The sequence below is a fragment of the Antedon mediterranea genome, chromosome 1, assembly GCF_964355755.1.
Source record: "Antedon mediterranea chromosome 1, ecAntMedi1.1, whole genome shotgun sequence".
NCBI lineage: Eukaryota > Metazoa > Echinodermata > Crinoidea > Comatulida > Antedonidae > Antedon > Antedon mediterranea.
Genome location: NC_092670.1, coordinates 17,080,855 through 17,101,365, shown reverse-complemented (window position 1 = coordinate 17,101,365; position 20,511 = coordinate 17,080,855). Strand labels below are relative to the sequence as shown.

The following is a 20,511-nucleotide window of genomic DNA, read 5'->3' as shown; positions in this document are numbered from 1 at the left end:
ATTATTTTACAAAATAACAAAGCAACGGGATACAATATAAGGGAAGAAGTTGAAAAACAACATGAGCATTGAGGAAGTGAGCCCTCAGTGTTTTATTTGCGTTCACACCATTCAGTTGTTTGAAGTCTGTAATTTATAAAGTGAGCCCTCAGTGTATTATTTGCCTTCAAACCATTGAGTTGTTTGAAGTCTGTAATTAAGATTTTAGAGAACATTTCCATTAGAAGCCTATGTTCAATAGAAAAGGTCCGATATGGATATGGATGTAAATGATTTTTAAGAAATGTTGTACAGATACTCCACACAAACAAACCATAAAAAGAAAACAAAAAACAGCATGGGAAAGCCCAATATTGAATTAATAACGATAGAGGTGTGAAAGTCCGTGGGAGAAATATTGGCAATACTAATCTAGTATTATTTTAAACTTATATGGTATTTGTTCAATGTGTTGATGACCTCAACTAGCAATTGTGCCATACATACATTGATTAAATTGTAATCAATATCCAAATTTCATAGTTTTTTAATTAGCCTATAGCAATAGCATGTGCAATGTTAGAAAAGTATAAAAAAATAATTTAAAAAAAAAATAAACGCCCCGCTATGAATAAACGCATCCCACCCCCCCTGTTCAAATCCCCCAGGGCCTTTATTTTTTCCTTAAATAAACAGCCCCCCCCCCCCCCCCCTCAACATGCATATACACACAGTATTGTATTATAACTCATTTATAATATGTAGTGAAATTCATTGAATTCCCTTGATCTACAATTGACAAAGAATTTTGAAATGTTACTGTATTATCTTCTTGATATTAATTGTGTTGTATTTTTAGGGAAAATTTATTTGATTATACATGTTACCATATTACACCCAAAAAATAAACGCCCCTCTAAAAACCCTCCCAAACAATAAATGCCAATACGACAATAGTAACTTTTTAATGTCACATATTTAGTAAGTATTTACTCATCACTTTTACCAAATATTGGATCCAAAAAAATGATTTAAAATTAATTTAAATTGAAAGGATCTTAGTGACTGCTAAGCTACCACATACTTGATCTGTCATGTTATTAAAAACTGGTGATGAAAGATGAAATTTTACTAGTGGTGGTGTTGTTGGTGGTGGTAGGTGGTGGTGTTGGTGGCGAGAACTGTAATTCCCCTTGGCTTTTTAATGATTCAATATCTAAAAAATGCTAAAGTTAAAGTATGTATATATTTAATTTATGCAAAAAATAAAAATTGAATTGAATAGGATTTATTGAAAGTGGTAGCTCCATTCACTGACCATATATGGCAAATACATTGTGTGTCACCAGTTTATTGATCAGTAAATTTATAAGTAAAAAACAATTCAAATGAGATGTGACGCAAATGAAACAAACTAAACTTTTGTTATGCTTTGTCGGTTCATTTTACCAACGGCCTTGAGCTGGCAAGTGGAACCCTAAATAGCCAATAATTTAAAAAACAATAGTTAAATGAGGTATGATGAATTAAACCAATTAATTGGTTCATTTTACCAAAGGCCTTGAGCTGGCAAGTGGAACCCTAAATAGCCGATAGTTTCACGCTTTGAGTTACATCATAATCTTTGCAACATGACGTTGCAAGTGACGGGTGCAAACTTTTGTTAGGCGGTTGTAAACAGAGAGTTTCTATCACTTTTGTATTGTAATCAACTTCCTGAGTATTGTGGATGATCAATTATTTTAACACCATCTTATAACACCAATAAACACCTGTTGAGTCTCTCACCTCTTTACCATGCATATCATTTAATTTCAGGATTTTGCATGAAAAACACCCAAAATGTAAAAATTATTCCAAAACAACTTTTTTTCCAATGAACTTCACATGGTAATAATTAAGGCACTGGAATAAACTTGAAAGAACTGGTAAACACCCTAACAATATATACTGTATATGATGGTAAAAGTTTGAAACCTATAAACCATGAAATAACAGGATATTGGCCATAAAAACCTACTTAAGTTTGCCATGTTTCTTTTTGTTCTGGCCCTTTTATACTTTTTTTTAAAGATATTTATATTTATTTATTTATATTATTTATACAACTGCAATTATTATTCAGTACTTTTTAAATGATAAAATGGCATTTATTCTAATGAGTTAACATTTTAATAAACATTGGTTTCATGAAAATGGAGATGTTTAACATTTAATATAACCATGGAGGAAATTCCTCCATGATATAACCTAGCCACATCTCTAAATTCATATAATAAGGTCTCTTGCATACAAACCAAATGGGAAGGTGCAGCTGACACTTCAAGACATGAGGAACTTTTGCTACCTGTTTTACTAAAAAATACTATGGACTTGAACTAACAAAAAGGCCTGCCAGAGAGGGCGCAATATTTGTACTGGTTCCGGGTGAACGGGAACTGTTCGTGATGGGGTTTGCGATACTGTTGGCAATTAGTTTTCATTGATTCAAAGGTAGGACCACTCTACCGATGTACTTAGCATCCAGTATAGCTCAAATTCCATGCTAAAATTGTGCGATAAATCGTGACATGGGCCAGGTAGTTAAACTATTAACGTATATACTCGGGTATAATCCTATTTCAGGTCTAATCCCACCCCGCCTTTATTTCTGATTACACAAACAAACATAATTTATTATTGACGCAAATTTTCCAGGAATTCGGCCCTGGGCCCCACCTGCTGCCTACCCCTGGGACCCCACCTGGCCCCAGCCTAATTTGATCAATCTACTTTCTGTTCCAAACCCAACTCCCAAAAAATAATCCTTGATTTTGTCCTTAAATACCTAGTAAATGGGGAACATAAATAATTGCAAGGAAAAATTTATTTTCAGGCGCTAAAATATAATAATTATATAGATATTATTATTAATAATATAGATATAGCCTATTAATAATTTAGCCAATGAGGCCATGATGTGTAACTCATTTGCTTGATGTGATAAAAATATTATTATAATACAGTAAGCTACTGTATGTAAAATTATTATCAATGCGGTGAAGCTATTGATGTCTGAATTTACCAATGTACTTGAATATGGCTATACACATAGCCTAATCTGTATAAATTATAGTCATGCCTATGCGAGGTCAGTTGAGGCAGTAATAGGCATTGTGCATCCATGCGTGACAAAAAGCTACTCACACACACAAAGGCTGTCTAGTTTCAACATAGAAAATGATTCAATTTACTGACTAGAAAAGTACTAAACATTTGCTACATTGATTACTTATCATCAATTTACAAGGATCAAGATTGACTAAATGTAAATCAACCTTTGCTTTCTATTATTATTGTGCTATATTGCTGTGGTAGGCCTAGGCTACCTTAGTACCTATTTTGATTGTCTATTCTACTCTAGCAGAGGAAACACAGTTTAAGTGTGTACTTAGTCAGCTCTCAGTTGAATAAGTTGTACAGAATAGTGGCCTAACATTTCTAGTTACATTGGGCCTAGTTACCTTAGCTGAGTACCATCACTGATATTCTGAATTGCTTTGTTGAAGGGACAATATAAATTATTTAGGTAAAGAAGGCATTTTATCAGAACTTTAATTGGAGATTTTTATTTTAAAAATGGCAATGGATGGAATGCGTAGAAAACCAAATTTTTCACTGGATGAAAAACTGTTTTTAGTCAACTACATAAAGGAACATAAATCTCTTCACGATGAATTTGATCCATATGGTACTGACCTTACAAAATCTTTAAATGGATGGAGTGAAATTTCAAATGCATTCGAGAGTCATTTTCCAAGTAAAACACCTCGTGATCCTACCGATTTAAGATCTTGCTGGAAGCGTATCCGTGATAAAGCCCGATGTATATATGCTCCACAGTCTACACCCTTATCTTCAAATAAAAAACACCTAACAAAACCAAAATGGTTGGAAAAAAAGAAACCGATTCCAAATATAGTCAGCAAACTGGCATGGGAGTTTATGGTAGAGCAAGAAGGTAATACTCCACATGGCTCACTGTACAAAGGTCAAAATGACACCAGAGAATGGCCACAGCAATCGGAAGCAAATTCTTATGACCAAATGCATTCTGCAAATTCGCCAGAGCTTTTACTTGTAGAAACTGATGATAATACTAATGAGTTGGCTGAAAATAATGATGTCATCAGGATTAAAAAAGAATGGATTGAAGATGAAGCAGAAAATAAAGATCTGTCTGAGTAAGTTATTTAAATTACATAGATACTAGTGATTATTTATTGCACTGGTAGTAGGCCTACTACTTTAGGCTACCTTAGTGCCTATTTTGTCTTTCACGTTAGCAGAGGAAGTACATAACTGTTTATGATTAAACTGTACCATCAATAAGTTTGTTTTGTCATTACATCCTGCCTAACTTAAAACTTACTTATACTTAAGTACCTAAACTCTTAATTAGTTTTTTTTATTTTGGTACAGGAATGTAGATGACGAATCATCCGAAACTAGAACATCACAAGTCAGAAAAGATGTGATGCCAAAGATTATGATGGTAGAATCATTACAATCTGAATCACGCAGAAGTCTTGAGATACCAGAGGATACTAATGATATGGATGAAGATATTTATGATAGTCAAATTGAAACCAATCAGGAAGATTCGTTTCAACTACATCACCACCAGGATCAAATGGCATTCCAACGTAGCAGCGAAGACATAAGGCCATATTTAGAAAATAGGTCCCAATCAGAAAGAAGTATGCGTTCCACAACAAGAAATTTTTCAGATAGTAGATCAAGACGTGGGTCTTCTGGGCAACACAGCGAAAGCTTGGGATATATTCCAATACGACAAGAACAAGACAAAACTATGATGTCAACTGGATTTAGGCCGAGTCAAGGTCATGCATCTGGATTTAGATCAGGCAATCATGAATCCGAGTTTGTTTCACTTCAGGAGGATAGATTAACTGATGACCAACTAATAACCACAAGTAGGCCTACATCAAGAAGTCAAAGACAAACCTCGCTAGACTCTAGAAATGTTGTACAAAAGAGAAAATTGAGATCAAAAGTAGCAGTAAACACATTCGATAGACGACAATCAAAGTATTACCAAGGAATGAGACACAGGCGTTCAAGGAACTTCTTAGCCCGTCGAGAACGAGCTCTAGGCAACTCCCGGCAAACTGTACAGGAACAGCCAGAATTGCCATGTGATGATATTCCTTCACCCCCTCCTCCTCCTCCTCAACAAGTTAGAAGTCAGAATGCCTGGAGGGTTAGGAATACATTGAACGAATCCAACCTTGAAGTCTTTGAAGAAACAGCAGCCAAGAATATGAGTTTCCAGCGAAAAAGACCAATATCAGATGTTTACTGCAACCATCCATCTCATAGTGCATCTGCCGCACCAATTATGGAAGTACCAGAAAACAGATCTTTCAACAAAGAAATAAATGAAGATATGTTAAAGATGGCACAGGAAGAGCATAATATTAAGATGCAGATTCACAAGCGTAAATTAAGAGTACTTATGCTAAAACAGTGGTCATTAGAGCAAGAATGTATTCAGGCTGGATATGATCTTCCACCAGATTATTATTAATTTATTCTTGGCATGTGGAAAATCAATTATTATATTATGAACATAGTAGTAAAATTTGATATTCTGAAAGACATTGGAAACAAATTATTGCTTTGAAAAATAAGTGTATGTATCAGGGAGTTGTACCTCCCTGTGTATATCAATGTAACAAAATGCTGCTTTTAGGTTTTTAATTAATCAAATATGTACTTGTTGTTATTATTATTTTTTGGTTCAGCTGTTTAGCTCAATGTATTTTAATCAATTTTAAACAAAACATTATCTTTTGCTTTTGCTGTTAGTTTAAGTCAATAATCAATTCTTTGTATTACTTATTACTAATTAGTATCAGAAAATGTGGAAACTATGATAAATTTTTTATCTAAATAAGATTTTTTGGTTGCTTTTAGTCTTATTTTAATAATGAGAAAAACAAGGTACATAATGTAACATTTAATTTGTAAAAGTTTTAATAGTAAGTGTCGTAGTTAAGTAATCAAATAGTATTGTACTGTATAATGCGAGCACAAAATAAAGTAAAATTTACCAATTGAATTGTATAATACTGTTTTCTTTTATTAAAATTCTTATAGTTCTTCATTGTACAATGTAAAAGTAAATTATAATATCAGACAATTCATCAACAATACTGAACTGCATAAAGTTTAGACCGATAAAGTACAGTGTCCCTATTCATGACCACATGTCCCTGGCCATGGACCACATCTCCTTTTTTATCTAATTCAGTGGAAAATTATAAAAGGTGGTTTTTAATGAGTCCAGTGAGCTAAATATTGGCTTTGTTCATGTGTAATAATATTGGCGGGTGCTACCAACTATGTCTATATGTAAGATTGTTTGAATACTTTTGAATATCAAGGGACAATACAATGCCTAAGGCGGCATCAGATTGTTACAAGATTCACTCGCAAAACAATTTTGCACAATCACTCTAAAAGTGAACATGGTATACTCAGAAAGTTACTTGTTTTCTATGCTAACCGGAGTAAATAACCAAATAATGTTTACAAATCAAACAATTTTTTTTTCCATTATTTGAATTAATACACATTTATTTACACATAAACAGCTAAAAATTAAAATTTACCTATCAACCAATTTAGTTTTTTTTCTGTTGATCTATTTTATTATGTAAATATGCAAATCTATTTTCTACACTACCAAAATTAACACAGCTTCCACGAAAGATTCAATATTTTTTAAACACACTTGACGTGGTTTACAGTTACACAGAAGCAACTCTAACAAAGGTAAGTATCTATTTATTATATAAATTACATTGCCATATACAGTATTAACTTTACCCAAACAGTTTTCACCAATTTATGTGAGATTAATTATGTACCGTAATTTAAATAGAAAATGTTACTAAGGAGGCAGAGACTAGAAATGATGAATGAGATAACCTTTTAGAAAACTTTTCGAATCAACAGGTTTGCATTTAAAAATAAATCAAGGTCTTTACAATGTATTAAAATAAAAATATGTAGTGAATTGTATTTGAATAACCTATTACCTAAATTCAAAATCTTGTTAATACCTAAGGGAGGCATAAACCGAGTGTCTACATATTTTTCCATGAAAGTTCAACAAGTGTAACCTTTGCACAATGAAAACTCCTAATAAAAGCAAGTTTAAACCAACCAATTGCATAAATTGAAAATGCAAACATGAGTTTTAACCTTTACAATATAATAACCATGGAATAACCAATCAACTATTTAAAGTTTAATTTGAGATCCAATCAAAAACACACCATACTATGAAGTTTACAGTTGCAAAGCTGACACAGAGGGTGGCAGATCAAAGACTCTAACAAGTAGGAGCAAACAAACTCAGTCAGGCGTACAATGTAAAATAGCGTTTACTTTCCTATTGTGCAGCAGATTTCCACAGCTTGGACAAGAATAAAGGTGTTTAAAAATGTCAAACAATAGGATCAGTTCTATGAGTTTAAGTTCAAACCAGTGACATAAGCAACTTCATTTTGTGCAAAGTAACTCTTCGAAAAGGACATACACAGAGAAACGTCAACTGTTTATATTATATCAAATATTATGGATTTATAACTTCCTTAGGAAAAGGAAACTTTCTTTATATCTGATATAAGTTTGAATAGTAGCAAAAAACAAGTTTATTTGTTTGTTGTATGTTATAATTGGAACCTTGACTTGTTGATCGTTATTAAAAACTGCCTTTCATATGGTTTATTTGTTATTTGATTTAACATGACTTGGAACTATGTACTTACTGTACAGAGAAGCTACAATTTACTCATGAATGGATTGAATACACTATACTGTAGGAGAGGATAAGAATATACTATTACTTGATGTTAACAAACTGCCAAGTGAATAAAAATCACTTCTGCAACTCCAAGTCTACTAAGTTTCCTTAGCTTCCAAACAGGCTTTCTTGATCACATTGATTATCCAGTAGTTAGATAATCAATCATGGGAAAACCAACATTGTCACGACTTGTTGATAAAAAAGGACATTGTCACGTTGTCTACAAAAATCTACATTACACAAAAAGTTTTTGTAAAGATATCTTCACAACATTGTGTGAGGCAAGATGGAGAATTTTAATTTTATTTTTTGCATGTTGTTACTTGGTTAGTTGGATGTTATTTGCAGTAATATGGTACACTATGGCAAGTGTTAATGGTGACATAGGCTACACAGCAAACAACCTTACTGATCTTGATTCATATATACCTTGTGTATATCATCTAGACAGTTTTCTAACAGCATTTCTGTTCTCGTTAGAGACACAGACTACAATTGGTTATGGCTACAGAGTTGTCTCAGATGGCTGTCCGCTAGCTCCTGTAGTTGTTGTAATCCAATCGGTTTTCAGCTGCTTTATCAACGCAATTCTATTTGGTTTAATTTTTACAAAAGTTGCAAGACCAAAGAAACGAGCAGTAACATTGAAATTCAGTGATACAGCCTGTATTGCAAAAAGAGATGGCCGTTTATGTCTGATGTTTCTTGTGGCTGACACCAGGCCAACACATCTTTCCAATGTGACAATTCAAGCCAAGTTTGTTTGTTCACGAACAACATTAGAAGGAGAATATATTCCTTTTTATTCATATGACCTGAATCTGAAATCAGAAACTGAAGCTTTGAGTCGTTACCTTTACCTGGCATGGCCTTTGATCATCTGCCATTACATCGACCAGCAAAGTCCACTCTATAACATTTCTAAAACAGATTTATCTAGAGCAAAATTTGAGATAATTCTGTTATTAGAAGGTCTGGTTGAACAGACCGGGTTACAGTGCCAGGCACGAACATCGTATATTCCATCTGAAATCAAATGGGGAAAACGATTCTCCAATTTAATGATTGATCGTAATGATGACATTAAAGATCACTGCATTGTAAACTTTTCTGTATTAGATAAACTTGAAGACCAGTCTATACCATCCCACAGTGTAAAATATCAAATGGAGCAAACTAGAGAACCAATGAAAGATGCATTGAAACCATATGAACATGACCACAGTAGCAATCAAATGACAAGTAATGGAGTTTGTACAATAATTAATAAAGCATTTGAAGAACAACATCAAAGATGAATGGTTATTATTAATGCAGCCAGCTATTTGGTTATCATCAGATTGTTGTTACACTTTCATAACAATCAAATGCTGTACACATCATAACTAGAAATTTTTTTTATTGAGAGAGAAGATTTAGAAAACTTAACAAACTTTGAAATTGTAAAACTCATTAATTTTTAATATTTAAATCAGAATTAAATTTTTTTTAAAACATCCTTTTTGCCAAAAAATATTTTATACCTTTATAATGTACTTTTATATGTATTTTTTATATACCATTTTATATTGATAAAATCTAACAAATTTTATAATGTGAAAGTTTGGATATAAAAATGATTTCAACTGAAATAATTAAGTGTTGAATTAAGATTATGATCTGTCCCTGAGTGGCAGTAATTTTTTTTAAATTCTGAATCCATCCTCCACAATCAAAAACAGAGTATGTGGGAGTTTTTAATAATATTGTGGGATTGTTTTTTTCAAACTCAAGATCATGTCACTCACAACAATAGACCTTTCCTTTATTAGTTTATTGTGTCTAGATTAGGAAAGTTAAGTTCAACAATTAAGTTTAATTTTGTGATCTACAACAGAGTTAAGTTTCTTTTTGTTATTTAACAGTATTAGTGACTCACTTCTGAGATTTGCTATTACGCATAAGTTTAGAAGCTTTCACATTAGATTAAGTTAAAACATTTAGTTGTTCAAATCAACTACAGTACTTACTTACAACTCAATAGATGTAAATAAACAAAGCAAATATTTTAAACATAGTTTCTACAAATTTTATAAATAGATCATTTATACAGTGGCAGTAAAAATTTCACATTTAATGTTTTGTAAAATAAAAGGATGACATTACGTACAGTAAAATAAAATGAATGATAAACACCAATATTATAGTACATACTGTGGAAAAGGAAAGGAATTAATATAATTTACAAATTAAGAATGTAAATAATTGCGCTTTATACTTTTATATTAAAGTACAGATTAACTTGGTATTTAACTAGAAAAGAAATTCTTCCAGTGTTCTTGAAAATATTCAAAAAAGTTTCACATTCTTCTTCCATGACTACACGATTACTGTAAACATTATTAAATGTTACGACTTAGTTATATAAAGTGTTTTTTACTTTTCAAACAGTAAACATTAATCATAGTAATTAATCAAAGAGTAAACAATAATGATTTTATTTTGTGTAAATACAGAGGAATTTTGTAATAAATGTTTAAAAATAAAGAATAAGAACAAAATAATAAGAATTTGTTGTGAACTATGTTTTACACATGGAGGTATCTTTTTTATCTTCATAGTTTACATAACAGTAACGTAATACTTCACTTCACATAACAATGTTTTTGACATATTCCAAAAAGTTATGGATTAGCTAACAGGATACATTCCAAAACAAGAATACCTTCTTAAATTTTCTATTGATTGTATATTTCTTTTTCTTTTTGTTAGGTAAATCATAGACTTATTGACAGTTTTAATCAAATAGCATGCTGTGATCTACAACAACAAAAAATCAAAGTCACCAACATATGCATTACGTGACAATTCAATACTGCTTCATAAGCATTCGCTACAATTATGAATTTTCTGGAAAAAGTACCGTAATTGATTTTGAATAAAACTTTGTATTGCATGACAATTCAATATTTAGTATCCGTTCATTTACATTGGCCTTTAAATTATCTTGAAAATTTAATTTTTTTTAAAGAACTAATTGATAAAATGACAATCATGTTTAAAGAAAGTGGAATTTTTTTTCCATAAAAATTAAGTTTTTGGCTATGAACACATTTACAGGTATAGCATCCAATATATTAATTATGTACATATGTACATTTTATAAAGTTTATCAGTTCAACAAACATTGTATTTCATCAGGTTTTGGAATCACCCAAAAAAACAATGTTTTATGATTTTCCAAGGCTAGAGGAGTGTGTGAATCAACAAGTGTCATATATTTCGTACAACACTCTTCTGATAATTGATAATTTTCACACTTTGCACATCAATAATCAAACCCTGATTGGTTCAATTCAAATCCATATTGAAATCAGTATTTAACAACGATGCAGGGTGGATAAAGTTGGGTAATAGTCGATGAGTTGAATCATCAACAAGCAAATTTCGTTGAGCTAGAAAATAATTGTGAGAATATCATAAGATTAACAAGATTTTAGTCTTCATGATAAAACTTAACAGAGGAAATAAGCAGACTGACTCACGTATCTCATATGTGTTTTATTAGGGCTGGTCAGGCACGGATACACCGAACATTGCACATTTACTGTTTGATTTAGAAGGTGACTAGAGTAAAGTTATTTTTAAAGTTGTCAAGTTCAATTTACTACACTTCACATTTTTACTATCTGTTATATCGCAATTGTATTGTAATTGTTTAATCTGATAAACTTAAGTACAAGACTGAACTTCGGACTTAAAGATAAGTTTTGGTGGAAATACTAAACAAACGATTAATTAGGTAAAAGGGAAATAGGAACAGTAGTGTGCAGTTTGCCTTATGAGTAACAGTCGTGGATCTGACTCCAGGGTGAAAGTTTCAAAGTGAATCAGCTTTGAATAGGAAAGGAAATCAAATCAGGAAACCATGAAGAAGGTTGCTTCCTTTTCTGATCGATGTAGCGTGCAGAGTTACACATCGTCTTCAGAAGAGGACCCACTGAAGAACAGGCCAGTTGATACGCCTGATGCTCAAATGCGAAGAAGAAAATCTCTAATGAATATCGTAAAGCAAGTCAATTGGAGGAAAGGTCGCAACCTCCAGCGTCTTGTGGAAAAAAATGGCGACTGTAATATCATTCATAGAAATGTTAAAAGCCGTAAAATGGACATGGCAACTGACATTTTTACAACTTTTGTAGAAATGCGTTGGCGATGGCTTTTGTTTTTATTTACAATTGGATATTTGATTGGATGGGTTGGTTTTGCAGGAATTTGGTATGGAATGGCGTGGCAAAATGGTGATATAGGTTACCTTTCCTGGGAGAATTCTGATGATTACGAACCGTGTGTTAATAATATGGACAGTTTTGGAACGGCTTTTTTATTCTCTCTTGAAACACAGACAACAATTGGATATGGTTTACGTGTAGTCACTCCGCATTGTTGGATGGGGTTTTTGATGGTAATTATTCAGTCTGTGTTCAGTTGTTTAGTGGATGGTATTTTGATTGGTTGCATCTTTGCCAAGCTGGCCAGACCCAAAAAAAGAGCAGTAACTTTAAAATTTAGTAAATGCGCTTGTATCGCAGAACGTGATGGGCAATTATGTCTTATGTTTAGAATAGGAGATATTCGTAGCAGTCACCTTTATGGAGTCACAATACGTGCACAGATGATGCGACCAAGGATCACACAAGAAGGAGAGTGCATTCCTTTGTTTTGTTATGATCTAGACTTAAAATCCAAAAACCATGACAACAACCTTCTCTTAGTTTGGCCAATGATTATCACTCACCAAATAAATGCAGACAGCCCACTTTATGATTATTCAGCCGAAGAAATAAAAAATGCAGATTTTGAAATCATCATCATCTTAGAAGGAGTGGTTGAACAAACCGGTTTACTCTGCCAAGCTCGTACTTCATACTTACCATCAGAAATTAAATGGGGTGAGAGATTTTCAAGCGCTCTTATGACTCTCTACGATGAATGGGAACGACAGTTTTCAGTGGACTATAAACAATTCAATAAGACGTATCCCGTTTCAGACATGCCCATGTGCAGTGCACGGGAGTTAGATGAGAAACGTTTCCAAGAACGTGAAGGTCTTGACTTGGAAAGTTTGCGAGGATATCAACACGGATATCAACACAAACGTCTACTTGACATTAAAACGCAAGAAGCTGTTAAGGAATATAGACCAAATAGCAGACAACAATCAAATGGTTCATGTGAACCTCGTGAAGAAAAAGCTGGCTTAGCATCGATGGAATCACTTGAGCAATTGGAACAGAATATTAGCAATAGTTATTTGAGATCTCCATCACGACAATCAAACGTTTGATGAGGTAAATATTCTTATTAAAATATTCAAACTTTTAAATATATAATTGTCACTTTGGCTCAAAATTCAACAAATTAGCAATTTGGTAGTACATTTTCCTAAAATATTTAGCTAATGTTTACAGGTTGTGCCTAGTTGATTTGCTCATTTTGATAGTTAGATTTTTTTAGTGTTCTTAAAATAAATCTTTTACACTTAATCAATTGGCAAAAAGTGACCATGAGTTTAGTATCTAATTATTTAATGAGAATAACTTAATCTACTTCCTATTGTAATTCCATGTAATTTCCTAAAATGATAAAATTCATTAAATAAACCTTTGGCAGATATAAGACCATACCATCCAAATTTTAAAAAATTACAAAGTACAGGTACCAAATTATTATAGATTTTCATAATCATTCATTAGAAGGAGGCTTGAAATAAACATAAAACAACTTGTTTTTTAATTGTTTGAATCATAGAAATATATAGTGAACTACTGTTAAATATTAAGAAAGCAAACACAAAACATTAAACCACATTTGTGGTCAAGATAATTGCAGAGTTGACACTTTCTTTTTTTACAAATCTTTTTCTAATTAGAACTTAATGAGTTCAAGGGGCTTATTTTTATAACTCAAACATATGCTTATGCATTTTAGGCCAACGATTGAATTTTAGGTCAACAGAAAAATAAAAACATACATGTTAATACTGACTTGTAAAAATCATTTTGCGGCTGTAAAGCTCTGTCTACACTATCAAGCTAAATGTGGTGCCCATATGTACATCATCACTGCCATATTTGGACATATCACTACCATATTTAGGCACTTATCACACTTTTTTTATCAAACTATTTTGATAGTACACAATCTCTTTTTAAATTGAATTTGTGGTTAAAAGACCTTGATGACATATTACGAGGCCTATAGCTCAAAATAGATTTAGATTAGATAAGCACCTACACTAGTTTGCTTAAGCCGCATGTGGAAAATTCCATTGAAGGAAATGATAACAATATGGAGCTATTGAAAGTAGTTGAGTTTTAAGTCACATTTTGTATGATTCTATATTTGCGTCATTTCACTCTCACCAACCAACCATTGGAACCTGTAATAATATTTTCAAATGTTTTCTATTAGAATGTTTGATATAGTTTTTTGGTTTTTTTTAATGTATTATATTTTTATAGTTCATCATCATTAATATATTAGATTGCTATTAGCGATATTATGAACGATTTTAATGAAATAGGAAAATAAATATATTATGCTTTCAACATAATGTTTGAAAAGCTTAATGCTTTATACATGATAGTAATTATAAAACCTCAAATTCTTTCCTGTCACAGTTTGTATGACACATACGAAAGCCAGTGATTATTAATATTGAGGTGATACAAAATGGCACAGTGGATCAATTCATTTATATTACATTGAAAAAAAAATTGTAAATGGAAATAAAGATAATTTAATTATCACAAAGGATGCCTTAAATTTCCTAGCCACATTCTAAATGAACCCTAAACTTCAGCTTATAAACTCCATTAAAAACAATGTAAACATAACATTTTACTGGCAAACATAAAATAAACTTTCTAATAAATAGGCAAAACACATTTTGGACATACTGTAAATAGACACTGTCTATAATTTACTTTTTCTCATGGATATCAAATTAATTTGAACCAAAGAAAATAAATAATAGTATTGTTAAATATAACCACTAACAATAAATTACACATAAATTAAGTTGTAAAACATGTATAAATCATAAAGATTTAACTAAATTTGACATTGGAATAATAATTACTAATGAGAACTTCTAGACATGTGACCGTCTGAACTTTCAGCTAATTTATCTGTAAGTGAACTAACCCACATCCTTGCAGTTACATGACTGTTGATTCTTTATCTTTCATAACATGGCTTTCATAATCCTGTATCAGCATTAAATGATAATTAATATTTTCCCTAGCCCTTATAAAATGTTTCACTTATATTCCATTAACATAATTTCATTTTTTTTTACATTTTGTGTCATTTAAATGGCAAAATATAATTCTTTTTTTGGTAAACTTTTTGCACTTTTGCAGAAAATGTAGGTTATTTTGTGTCACATGTTTTAATTTAAAATAAAAGTCATCATTTTGCCAAACCTAATAGTAATACATGACTTATAAAGGAACTTTTGACAGTCATGAGTGTGAGTGGCAGAAAACAACCAGAAAGCACAAGATACTTCCAAATATTTAAAACATTATACACGAAACTTTTTATACAAACCAAAATGTTAAAAACCATATATAGCCAAGTTGTAAATGATATTATACATCACAGTTGGATATCTGAGTGCAACAGGTTTAAAATTGATTATTAAAGTATAAAGAGTATGACCTCTAATCCCAATGGCTTTACACTACAAGGTACCTAATAGATGTACTTTTCGGTGTACACCATGCATGTAAAGTCACTTACTGGATTATTTTACCATCTAAAATAATGTAATGTATTACGGTATGTTATAATTTGAGGCCTATATTTTTATATAAGCAAAGCAAATGAAACTTTTTCCTTTTTGTCATTCATTTTCTTGTTTTTCGTATTTGTATCCTATTTTTTAAGTGTTGAGGGCCTGATGCATGTCAACCTCGGCTCTTATGAGTCACCCTCATTAAAAAAAGTTTAATAAATAAAATAAAAAATAAACTTTTTTATTTTTGCTCAACTGCTAGGCCTAATCTATTTTTCTATTAAATCAATTTCACTTTTAAAATTGTGTTAATAAGAGTTTCTTCCAATGTTGTATATGAGCATATGCTTCACTTTAAGTTTATTCCATACTAAAGAAAAAGTTGTTGCCATCCCTTAGCAATATAAAAATTTGACTGAAGAAATCACCATGGGCCTCTATATATAATACAGTATAGGTTTCAGATATTACTACTGAAATATAACTACCATACTTTTATTTTCAAAAATGTATTTCTAATTTTTAGCCTAAGCTTACACAGTAAAGCTTTGCATACGGTAATACTAAAATAAGCTCTTATATAGAGGGCAGCAATCATGGTTTTTAACTTTACTTTTATTTACAGTAATTAAATCCAATCAAAATTAAAAACTCTGAATAGACACTGGAAAACATATTTGTGATTATTCTCAAAATCCGCTGGGGGCCCTAGGGGTTGCTCCCTATTTTGATATGAGATTAAAAATATATTGGTATTCATATTTAATGTTAGCGCACCCCTGCCTTATAATCTGCATAAAAATAGGCATGCGCTGCTAACAAATTAATAGTTGGTGGGTTATATTATAGCAGTCATGTTTTAATATTTTTTTTTTATTACAGACACCACTTATGCCAAATTCATATTTGATCAAAACAATACAAGTAGGCCTAAACATCACAGCAATTACCTGCGGAATGATAATACTCACCGAATGATGAAGAATGCTGTTGATTCACTTCTAACATGACAGCAAGAAGTATAAAGTCCACAAACTGTTGGTAATTGTGACGAAACCATATATTCTTTGATCACTTCTATCAAGAAAGAAGACATATTTCCAGTCATTTTATACTAAGAAAGTTGTACTGTGTATAACTTTTAATGTGATATGCAATTTACCTGTGAAAATGACTTATTTTTAGTAATGTGTAGAAGCTGAGGCATTATTGATTAAGTTTTCAACATTTTCCTGATACCAGGAGTCAGATTTATCAAACTTGCTTAGCAAAAATAATCATCTTAACTTTTTTTTAAGTCAATTATCTTGCTTAAGTAATTTTCCAAAATAGCCAAAACATTATTTTTTTCTTAATAGATTTCAAAATCCATTCCCTGAAAAAAGGTTCAAAAAAAGAAAAAGTTTCAGTTTTTCACAAACAATGCTTTATATTTAGCATAAGCAAAGGATTGATAAATGACAGCCTAGGATATCACAATCAAATGTCATACACATTAGTAAATTGTACTTTAATTTATGAACTTTAAATTGAACACCAAATTGGCTCAAACTAATAAATAATATAAATTGCCTGCTTGCTAATAAGCTGCTCATATACATTTGCAAAATATATATTAAAACATTATAAATAGAAGTAGTATGAGATGCAGATTGATTGATATCATTTGTAAATTATGATGAAACTCTTGAAAACATACCTACTGTATGTTGTTTATGAATGCTTTGTTCAGCAGGTCTGTTTACAAGCATGGCCGTAGCCACCAGTAATGTTGCATCTTATTTCACCCTTTTTTACTCCAACCCCCAATTTTTCAATTATTTATAACTTTAATTTAACAAGAATATCATTAATATGTAATTAAAACTGCTCAGTAGGCTACCGTCTCTGAGACTTAGTAGGGACCCTTTGACAACTGTACCAGTGACCTAATTCTTCTCCTTCTAAAAAACGCATCATTTTCATTCTTGTGGCTACGACCCTGTTATGTTCTAATATGTGTTAAGTGCATGAGTGAAACAAGAAGATAAAGAATGAAAATGATTATACATAGAATGCATGATTTCAGAAGTGATGAAATGTTTGAAACATTAAGTATAAAATCACTAGAAGCTTTAAATGGGGAAGGGGGAGGGGGGGTTGGGTCCATGAATTTTTAAACTGGGAAGCACTAACATATCTAACATATAATATTAATAGTATGTCCAAATTTCATTTTTTCTGTGAAAGGTGGGAGTGCTTACCCTTAGCGCTCCCCCTGCACCCACCCCTGGGTATTGGTATTCGTGAAAGTTGATGAAAATCATCCTTTCAAACAAATAGGGAGCTTTCGATTTGCAACGACCGGGGATCGATGACAAAGCTAGGTCAGGTCAACCAATGTGTCGTCAGTCATCGCCAGGACTTAGAAACCATTCAAAACTGTGTCCGAGGAAGGACCTAGAAAGTATCAGAACTATGTTGAGGTGAAGAGCTAAGACAAATGTCCGAATACCTCACTTGCACACAGTTTATAAACATGACATAGTTGCCAATCGTCACAAATCGAAAGGCCCCTAATAATTAAATTTTGTTTATCACCAATTATTTTAGTTTACTTATGATGATGTACAATACAAACTAATTTAATTTCTAGAAGATCAGTCGTTTTAATATCATTTATTTATTATTTGATACATTTATACTATAAATTGCTATTATGATTTATTTAGTAATTTCTTTACAATACATTTTTTTTTAATGATCAGGTTTCTTTTCTAAATCAATTTCAGATAACTATATAATTCATAGAACCATTGATTAGATAGATAAAATAGCAAAAACTTGTTGTCAATGAATACTTTGTTTTTATTATGTAATAATAATAATAATAATAATAATAATAAGATTTATAGAGCGCACATATCCACAAAGTGCTCAAGGACATGATTTTATTAATTATTAAGGTAGATGAACCAGCAATTTTACGTAAAACAAAACAGTTATATGGTTAAAGAAAATATATTTTTTGGGAATTTAGTTGAACCATTCCAGTCATTAATGGTAATTCAGGGAACATTTGTGCCAGTATAGCATCCAAATGCTACACAATACCACCTTTATTGCTACGCATCAAATAATATGGCAAACACATTGCAATACAAAACTATATTGCCTACTTAAATTTAGATTGATAAACAGTGTTATTAATAATTTTTTAATCAAAATATTTCCTGAATCCTTTCAAAACAAAAATGCAAGAAATAAAAAATCAATTAATAATAAATTTCCACTTTATGTGCAAAATGTATACATTTATACCCTAATTAAGGTCAACGTGCAAATTGAATTCAATTACAAAAGGTTGTAAAATTAACAAAATTGTTTTAAACTCTTTATTTTTACAGAAACAAAATACAGTATATCTAAATAAAAAACCAAAAAGGAAATAAATTTTAAAAATGTATTGACAAAAATGCATAGAATTTATTTCAACAGTGTTGTTTTATGTAAATAGTGTCACAAATATTTGTCAAAATGTTTATGTTGAAAAGTGCAATCATATCAATACTTTGTAAACCTTCCAAAACAACCTCTGAATTGGAAATTTTGAATTTATTAACATTCACAAAGCGACAGAAAAATTCCTCTGAAAGTGTGAACAAAATTTATATTCAGGTAAATAAGGGCTACAAATTAGGTTTAACATATATTATATTTTTCTACTTTTATCAGGTTGCCGTTTCAAAATACAAAAGAATTTTATTACTTGCTTTTTGCCAATTGTGATAATATTATTGCCAAGAGTCTTTTGCAATTCTTAAAGCAAATAAAGGCCAAATAAAACAAATAGTTTCACGTTCCGTTCAGTTTCAAATTTTAAAGCCACATGAATTTTCTTACCATAGTTCTTTTTTTATTCTGTAAGAATCGCACAAAACAATTTACCATAGAAAATGAATGATCTCAATCATAATGGTTAAATATCACCATCAAGTTTGTTAAAAAAGTAGCTATGATAAATAGTCCCTCATTTAAAGAACAAATCCTGGATGTGGAATAGACTAATTTGTTTATTTGGCCTAATTTTGGTACTTGATGGCTTCGAATGGATACCTTAAATCAGTGAATAAAAACAAGTATTCTCCATTGTAATGTAAATAACTTTTATCTCAATAAACTGTTGCTTGATATATAATAAATTGTTTTTTGCTCTGTTTTATTTACAGTATTATATTTATGCAACATAACAACCAAAATAACTTGTGGCAATCTTTGCTGTAGTAAAGTAATTTGTCAAGTAGTTTACCAAGAGGCTGTCAAGCAAACTGTCAACTGCCTAGCTAGTATGTGGTCGTATGACATTCTAATGCATTTATATTTTTTATCGGTTACAGTATATCATATTTTTTATTTCATTCAACTGCATTTTTATGAAGTTTTAGCGGCCAAACACACACACACACACAAAATTACTTATAGATTTCATTTTTGTAACACATGGAAGTCCTAGGCCTATGCTCTATGCAAAACAGATAGGAATAAGACGTCCGACCAGGGATTAGACCTACACTTGATGTAATGCACGTCATCGAGTAATTGGGTAAAGAGAGGCCTATATAGGCCTAGGCCTAGACTAAGTTTGATGGAAAAATAATTATACTTATAATAAGATACGAAAGTTACTTATATCTCTATAATCTCTATTCCAGGTATTGTTGTATAAACTTACAATTCCATTGGTTGATATCCGCTAAAATGCGGATGACCAATAATATACAGGAAAGTTTTGGTGGTGTTGCAACTAAGTTTTGAAAAAAGTTTAGTTTATTTGTCGTCTGCTTGACTATTCCATTTTCTAATAGGGTTGCTTTAAAATTTACAAAATGCA

At 31.3% G+C, this 20,511-nt stretch overlaps 3 protein-coding genes and 1 long non-coding RNA gene across 4 annotated transcripts in view; 3 read left to right on the top strand and 1 right to left on the bottom strand.

The window, feature by feature from the left end:
- Positions 1-20,451, bottom strand: part of LOC140059365 (uncharacterized) — a 43,520-nt gene extending 23,069 nt beyond the window's left edge. The window contains exons 1-2 of the long non-coding RNA XR_011847169.1: positions 20,353-20,451; positions 16,613-16,718 (exon numbers count right to left, since the gene is read on the bottom strand). This is a non-coding gene — a long non-coding RNA (uncharacterized lncRNA). The remainder of the gene's footprint in view (positions 1-16,612; positions 16,719-20,352) is intronic.
- LOC140047178 (uncharacterized) lies at positions 3,157-6,014 on the top strand. Its single transcript, XM_072092038.1, has 2 exons — positions 3,157-4,202; positions 4,441-6,014. The coding sequence occupies exons 1-2, from the start codon at positions 3,598-3,600 to the stop codon at positions 5,567-5,569; spliced, it is 1,734 nt and encodes a 577-aa protein (XP_071948139.1). The 5' UTR covers positions 3,157-3,597; the 3' UTR covers positions 5,570-6,014.
- LOC140047168 (G protein-activated inward rectifier potassium channel 2-like) lies at positions 7,394-10,332 on the top strand. Its single transcript, XM_072092027.1, has one exon. The coding sequence runs from the start codon at positions 8,023-8,025 to the stop codon at positions 9,154-9,156; it is 1,134 nt and encodes a 377-aa protein (XP_071948128.1). The 5' UTR covers positions 7,394-8,022; the 3' UTR covers positions 9,157-10,332.
- Positions 11,570-16,652, top strand: LOC140059346 (G protein-activated inward rectifier potassium channel 3-like). Its single transcript, XM_072105235.1, has 2 exons — positions 11,570-13,188; positions 16,524-16,652. The coding sequence occupies exon 1, from the start codon at positions 11,766-11,768 to the stop codon at positions 13,182-13,184; it is 1,419 nt and encodes a 472-aa protein (XP_071961336.1). The 5' UTR covers positions 11,570-11,765; the 3' UTR covers positions 13,185-13,188; positions 16,524-16,652.
- Positions 20,452-20,511: the final 60 nt, after the last annotated feature.